This window comes from Carlito syrichta, unplaced genomic scaffold, assembly GCF_000164805.1.
Source record: "Carlito syrichta isolate Samal-C Ts95f unplaced genomic scaffold, Tarsius_syrichta-2.0.1 Scaffold315639, whole genome shotgun sequence".
Taxonomy (NCBI): Eukaryota; Metazoa; Chordata; class Mammalia; order Primates; family Tarsiidae; genus Carlito; species Carlito syrichta.
In genome coordinates, this window is record NW_007259735.1 from 782,498 (window position 1) to 789,958 (window position 7,461).

General features: G+C 51.5%; 1 protein-coding gene across 1 annotated transcript in view; it reads left to right on the top strand.

The window, feature by feature from the left end:
* Positions 1-7,461, top strand: part of SELENON (selenoprotein N) — a 27,243-nt gene that overhangs the window by 770 nt on the left and 19,012 nt on the right. The window contains exon 2 of the mRNA XM_021706482.1: positions 6,770-6,869. Within this exon, the coding sequence (XP_021562157.1) occupies positions 6,770-6,869 (100 nt within the window). The remainder of the gene's footprint in view (positions 1-6,769; positions 6,870-7,461) is intronic.

Genomic DNA, 7,461 nt, shown 5'->3' on the forward strand with positions numbered 1-7,461 from the left:
GCAGCCTCAACCTGCTGGGCTCCGGCGATCCTTCCGCCTCAGCCTTCCAAGTAGCTGGAACTACAGGTGCACGCTACCACGCCCGGCTGATTTTTTGATTTATTGTAGAGATGAGGTCTCGCCTGCCCAGGCGGGTCTCGAGCCCGCGGTCTCAGGCAATCCACTCACCTCAGCCTCCCAAGGCACGGGATTACAGGCTGAGCCACTGAGCCCAGCTGGTACACACTTCTTAAATGTCCAGCTCTGCACATACCCATATACCCACCTCTTCAATCATGATCAAGAACATTCCCAGCACCCAGAATATCCTTCGTGCTGCTTCCAGGTAATTCCTGCCAAGCCCAGAGCAAACCCTATGTGGATCTCTGTGACCAGTCAGGAATTTCAGGCACAAGCATTTAATCCTTTTCTTAGGGTTTGGATTATAAAAATTCCACTGAGGTTTTTTGGTCTTAATTTGGTTTTTTTGGTTTGTCTTTTTTTTTTTTTTTTTTTTTTGGAGTTGGAGTCTCACTCTGTCGCCCAGACTGGAGTGCAGTGGCTGCTCCCGGCCACCGCAGTCTCACCTGCTGAGATCCGGCGATCCTTCCACCTCAGCCTTCCAAGTAGCCGGAATTCCAAGTAGCTACCATGCCCGGCTAATTTTTTGATTTATTGTAGAGATGAGGTCTCGCTGCCCAGGCGGGTCTCGAACTCGCGGGCTCAGGCAATCCACTCACCTCAGCCTCCCAAAGGCGCGGGATTACAGGCTGGGCCACCGAGCCCGGCTTGGTCTTAATTTGTAGGATGCAACTTGTAACAACTTACCTCCTTGTGTGAGTTCATTTTGTGATGCTATAAAGGAACACCTGAGGCTGAGTAATTATAAAGAAAAGAGGTTTATTTTGGCTCATGGTTCTGCAGGCCATTCAAGAAGAGTACAGCAGTGCCAGCATCTTCTTCTGCTTCCAGCGAGGACTTCAGGAAGCTTCCAGTCATGGCGGAAGTTGAAGGAGGGAGGAGGCACGTCACATGGTGAGAGAGGAAGCAAGAGAGAGAGAAGAGAAAGATGCCAGGCTCATTTATTTGCTGGTTTTTTGAGTCAGTGACTCACTCAGTTGCCCAGACTGGAGGGCAGTGGCAGGATCACAGCTCACCGCAGCCGCGACCTCCTGGGCTCAGGTGATCGATCCTTCCACCTCAGCCTCCTGAGTTGCTGGGACTACAGGTGTGCACCACCATGCCCAGCTAACTTTTTTATTTTTGTAGAGATGAGGTTTCTCTATGTTACCCAGGCTGGTCTTGAACTCCTAGGCTCAAGCAATCCTCTCGCCTCGGCTTCCGGCTTCCCAAAGTGCAGGGATTACAGGCGTGAGCCACTGCGTCCGGCTGGCCAGGTTCTTTTTAACAATCAGTTCTCATGTGAGCTGACAGAGAACTCACTGACCACTTCAAGGAGGGCACCAAGTCATTTGTGAGGGATCTGCCCTTGACCCAAACTTCTCCCATCAGGCCCCACCACTGACCTTGGTGATCAAATCTCAACATGGAATTGGAGGGGACAAACATTCAGACTGTCTCACTCCTCTATAATATGGGCCCTCATGCTTTTTTGTCTGGTCATTACGAAGCCCTCTTCTACCGACTTGTGGTTAAAGCCTCTGAAGTGCACAGCCAAGATAGAGTTTATGAATAGAGCATCTCAGATGCAGTCTGAGACATGGCCCTCTCTTGTTTGGATGATTGGCTCGGCCTGGCCTTGACTTTCCTACTTTCTGTTCTGAGTATCCCACATCCTAGGAACCCTGTCAGTCCTGCGCAGACCAGGATGGTTGATCCAAGCCCTGTCCCCAAGCCACCCAAGCCCTGTCCCCTCCTTGGTCTTGGACACCGTCCAAAACACACAAGACAAGCGAAGCAGACCTGAGGGCCATGCACCCAGCACCATCTGTCCATGCCTGACACTCACCATTCGAACATCCCCAAATGTCAAACTCATTTTTTGTAGCTTGTGTGGAACTCGGCTGTCTTTGTATTTTTTCAATCTTGGCTGTGCATCAAAATCACTGGGGAGCTTGTAAAAATGCCCCTCCTTTCCCTGACCAATAGAGGCTTGGCCCCAGCACTGGTCTCATTCAAAGGCCCCAGCGCCCAGTAGGCAGCCAGGCTAGGTCACCAGGATGCTGAGAAATAAGCTGTCTGTTTGGGCAGTCCCAGGGGTATTTCCTGACCCCAGGAAACAAATCTCTCTCCTTGCCTGGACAGTACATGAGCCAAGCCAAGCCTGTCATGACCTCTAAAATTAATCTATTTTCTGGCTAATCACAGCCCCAGTCCCTTATCTGTGAATCCAGCCAAAGCCACTCAACACTCCAAGGCATGGTGGCATCTGTGACCTCTCAGACAAAAAGCTGCTTCCTTCTCCTTCGATGACCTCGTCAAATCCTGTGGCTTGAAATGTCATTTTTAGGCTGGCAACCCCCAAATGTATCGCCTATGCCCCACCTTCCCTAAAGCTCACAGCTCCAGACCCATGAACACACACAACCACCCCCTTGACACCCCCACCATGGTGGCCCCGCCAGTGCAGTTCACAGCATCTCACCCTGGCAGATCAGACCGCAGTGTCTGCCCAGGCCAGCCCCTCCAGGCTGCCCGGTCTTGGGATGGCGCCACCAGTTACCCTTTGCCCAAGTCGTCCACCTCTAAGCCATGGAAGTCCCATCTCTGGCCCCATACTCCCACCTGTGCCCAGGCCTCTATCGATTAAGCGTGGGATGTCGTACAGGCCTCCTGTCTCCTGCTTTCCTCTCTCCATTCCGAGTCTATTCGCTACCCAAAACCAAAAAGATCTTTACATAAACAAATAAAAACCCAAACAGCTTTATTGGGATATTGTCTGTACACCATAAAATCCACCCATTTAAAAGTGGTGTTTTTTTAGTATACTCACAGAGTTGTGCAGCCATCATTACAATCTAATTTTAGAACATTTCATCACCCTGGAAAGAAACCTTGCACCCATTAGCAGTCACTCCCAAGCCTCCCTCTTCCCCCTCCCACTTCAGCCCTAGGCAACTGCTAATCTACTTTCTGTCTCTATGGATTTGCCTATTCTGGACATTTCCTATAAATAGAATCATACAATCTGAGGTCTTTGTGTCTGGCTTCTTTCACTCAGTCTAAAGTTTCTAAGATGTATTATTGCCAACTAATATCCATCATATGGATATACCACATTGGTTAGCCATTCATACTTGGAAATCTGGGTAGTTTCTGTTCTGGAACGATCTAAAACGCTTTTTTTTTTTGGAGTTGGAGTCTCACTCTGTTGCCCAGTCCTGAAATGTCTCTTCAAAGACAAGTCATGAGATCAGGCATGGTGGCTCAGCCTGTAATCCCAGCACTTTGGGAGGCCGAGGCAAGAGGATTGACTGAGCCTGGGGGTTCAAGACCAGCCTGGGCAACTTGATCAGAACTCATCTCTACAATGAATCAAAAAATAAGCTGGGTGCGGTAGCATGTGCCTGTAATTCCAGCTACTTGGAAAGTTGAAGCAGAAGGATCGCCTGAGTCCAGCAGGCCGAGGCTGCGGAGGCCATGAGCGTGCCACTGCACTCCAGCCCGGGCAACAGAGTGAGACTCCAACTCAAAAACAAACAAACAAACAAACAAACAAACAAAAACAAGTCATGGACTGGCACAGTGGCTTATGCCTAGCACTATGGGAGGTCAAGGCAGGAGGATAGCTTGAGGTTAAGAGTTTGAGACCAGCCTGGGCAACAAAGCAAGACCTTGTCTCTCCAAAAAAATAGATCAGTTAGGCATGGAGGTGCATGTCTGTAGTTCCAACTGGCAGCCGAGGCAGAAGGATTACTTGAGCCCGGGAGTTCACAGTTATAGTGAGCTATGATCGTACCACTGCACTCCAGCCTGGGCAACAGAGCAAGACCCTGCTTCAAAAGCAAAACAAAACAAAAACAAGTCGCACATGGTCACCCCCCTCTTCCTAAAACCTCTGATGGCTTCACCTCATATTTGAAATGACGCTCGTTACCATTTCCTGCAAGATCCTCAATGCCCTGCCCCAGCCTGTCACCAAGTCTTTGTTTCCCATAGTTCCCTCTGCCTTCTTCATGTTTCCTGAACACACATGCTTGTTTCCACCCTAGGGCCTTTGCCTTGCTATTTCCACTTCTTTCTGCCTGAGATACTCGGTCCTCAATTCTTTTTTTTTTTTAGCCTGAGTCATTGTTACTCAGGCTGGAGTGCAGTGGCACACTCACAGCCACCACAGCCTGGATCTGCTGGGCTCAAGCAATCCTTCCACATCAGTCTTCCAGGTAGCTGAAACTACAGGTGTGTACTACCATGCCCAGATAATTTTTTTGGATTTATTGTAGAGACGAGGTCTCGTTATGTTGCCCAGGCTGGTCTCGAACCCTTGGACTCAGGCAATCCTCTCACCTGTCTCCCAAAGTGCTGGGATTACAGGCATGAGCCACTGTGCCCTGCTCTCAATTCTATACATAACTGACTGTTTCTTCCCATTCCAGGTGCAAATGTTCCTCCCAGCTAGGTTGCTCACTCTGGCTGGCATTGCACCACAGGGCCCTGTCTTCCTGACTCCTTCATGCTTACCATCCTCTGTAACTGCCTTGTTTTGTTTTTTGAGTTAGAGTCTCACTCTGTCACCCAGACTGGAGTGCAGTGGCCGCTCCCAGCCACTACACCCTCGACCTGCTGGGCTCCGGCGATCCTTCCGCCTCAGCCTTCCAAGTAGCTGGAACTACAGGCGTGCGCTACCACGCCCGGCTGATTTTTGATTTATTGTAGAGATGAGGTCTCGCCAAGTTGCCCAGGCGGGTCTCGAACCCGCGGGCTCAGGCAATCCACTCACCTTGGCCTCCCAAAGTGCTGGGATTACAGGCTGAGCCACCCAGCCCGGCTACTGCCTTGTTTCTGTTTGTGTCTATCACCTCCTTCCTCCAGTAAAATAAGTAAAATATCCAGCCCCGAGAGAGCAAGTCCTCTGTCCATCTTCTTCACATGTGTGTTCCTGAGCCCAAGAATCCTTCCTGGTACAAAGTAGGTGCTTCGTTTGTTGAGAGGTCTCCGTGGTCCAGGCATGCTTAAGTTACTCCTGCAGTGACTCCAGAAGCTTCAGTTTCTCCAAATAATCCTGTGCTTCCAAATATTGGTCCTATTCCTGGCTGCCAAGATGTCAGGGCTTGGGTTTGGGGAACATCACTTGCCTCTCCAGGGTCCCAGATGAAGAAGAGAAACACATAAAAAACAACAACAACAACAACAACAACAAAAACCAGCTAGCTAGCCCTCTCCCTGGCTTGCTGTCTCTGGTAAAGCTGGAATGGAACAGCGCCCCCTGCAGGAGGAAGGCCCTTCCCTGGTGAGATCTGTCCCAGGGAGACAGGAAGCAGAAGAAAGGAAGCGGAGGTGTGTGTGTGTGTGTGTGTGTGTGTGTGTGTGTATGACAGAGAGAGAGAGAGAGAGCAAGAGTGAGAGCGAGCAGAAAGGGGCCAGGGTTCGAGGCAGGAACTGCAGCCGGGCCAGGCCTTCCTCCTCTCCCCGTGGTGGAAGTGGAAGAAGTAGCCTGTGTGTTCCCACCAACACCCCCTGTGCAGGGAGGAAATCAAAAGCCCTCGGCCTCCAGCAGAAGCAGGGACTATGAGGAGGAAAGGACCCTCCCTCAGCTGGTGCCTCGGTAGCTGACTGTCCCTCCCTTCTGAGGACTCCACATTGTCTCAAGGGTAAATCCAAGCTTTCCACAAGTGGGTCAGAGGCCAACCTCTCTCTTCACCCTCCTGCAGGGTCTCGAATTCCCTGGACTATGTCCTCACAGTGCTTCATCGAGTTTCATGCTGCTGGGCCTTTGCCTCTGCTGTTCCCACACTCTGGAATGCTCTTTCCTGGGTGCTGTAACTGGTGATCTCCTGAACTCAAGGCCTGGCCAGAACTCCGCTCTGTGAAGCCTCTTCTGAGCCCTCCTGACAGCTGGGGACCCTCCTCTGTGCACACCCCTCAGAGCACTCACCCGAGGAGAGGAGGGCCATAGTATCCACCAACTTGTCTAGAAGAACATACACTATTTTGTTCTCTGCTTCCCCCATTCCCAGGAAGAGCGTAGTAGAGCCTTGATAAGTGTGTGTTGAACAGGCGGATGAGATTCCGGCTAACCTCCGAGACCCTCAAGGCATGGCCGATGCATCACTTACCTTGCTGTAGTTCCCATGTGCCAGTTCCAAAATGCCCCCCTTGCCCACTGCGAGGCCAGAAACAAAGTGCCAAAGAGATCTCGCAGGGCTACCCCCAGCCAGAACCACCCACTGGCCCAACCTCCCAAGACTCAAATCTCCCAGGGTCTTGGTTTGGAGACAAATCCTCCTGGGAAAAGTACCCACCCACAGCAAGCCCAGCCCTGCTCCACTGCCAGTGCTCAGAGCTGAGGTCTCCCCAGGCTGGGCCCAGGAGGAATCCTTTCCCCAGAGGCTCACTGACCAATCTATGCCCTCCTGAGCTCTGAGAATCACCCTTGTCCTCCACTCCCCCTTCAAGCCTCAGCAGCCCATCTCTTCAGTGCTGGGCTGCAGAGGCCAGGGGGTAGCTGTATCTTTAACACAAAGCAAGTGCAATAAATAAAAGTAATCTGGCAGAGGAAACTTCCCTCACTTGTTTTCCGGGGGCCTTAGCTCATCCATCTTCCCTTCCTAACCTGCTCTGTGCTCTGTTAGTTTTGCTTCCTGATAGAACGAATTTGGTTTTCTAATAGCATCTGTCGTATGCAGGGTGTCCCCAAACATTAGCAATAATGAGTTGGAAGTGGCACAGTTGGAAGCCTTCGAAAGCCAACACCAGATGTCAGGCCCTCGGTGAGGCCCTCTAAGGACGCTGGGGCCAGAGCACAGGGCAAGGGCTGGGACCGGCCCTCAAGTCTGGGAGGTTTCCAGGGAGGTCATTCATCCAACAGACATTGTGAAGTGCCCACTGTGTGCCAGGTCCTGCCTGGATGCTGGGAAGACAGGTCCCTTGCCCCATGGCACTATCACGGCCAGTTTCCAAAGGACAGAATCAGTGGTAGAAGCAAGTCCCTGCCCCAACTCAGCCAGCTGAGCCATCCCCTGGGGGGCCTGGAAGGCAAAGTGGAAGGAGATTTGGACCCAGCTAGACCTGGGTGCTGGAACTCAGGCTCCTTACTTGAAAAACCAGGCAAACAATCCTTAGCTCACTAGGTGGCTTAGTTGAGGCAAGTGAGATAATGTTGTAAGGCGCCAGCTCTGGGTCTAGCACACCAGTGGTGCCCAGGGTTCGTCAGATCCCTCTGGCTTTGAGACCCAACAGGTGCACAGGCACTGGGGCTTGGTGGGGGTCTCCCAGGGCCAGCACTGGTCACTCCTTAGGCTCAGAATTCTTTTTTTTTTTTTTTTTTGAGTTGGAGTCTCACTCTGTCGCCCAGACTGGAGT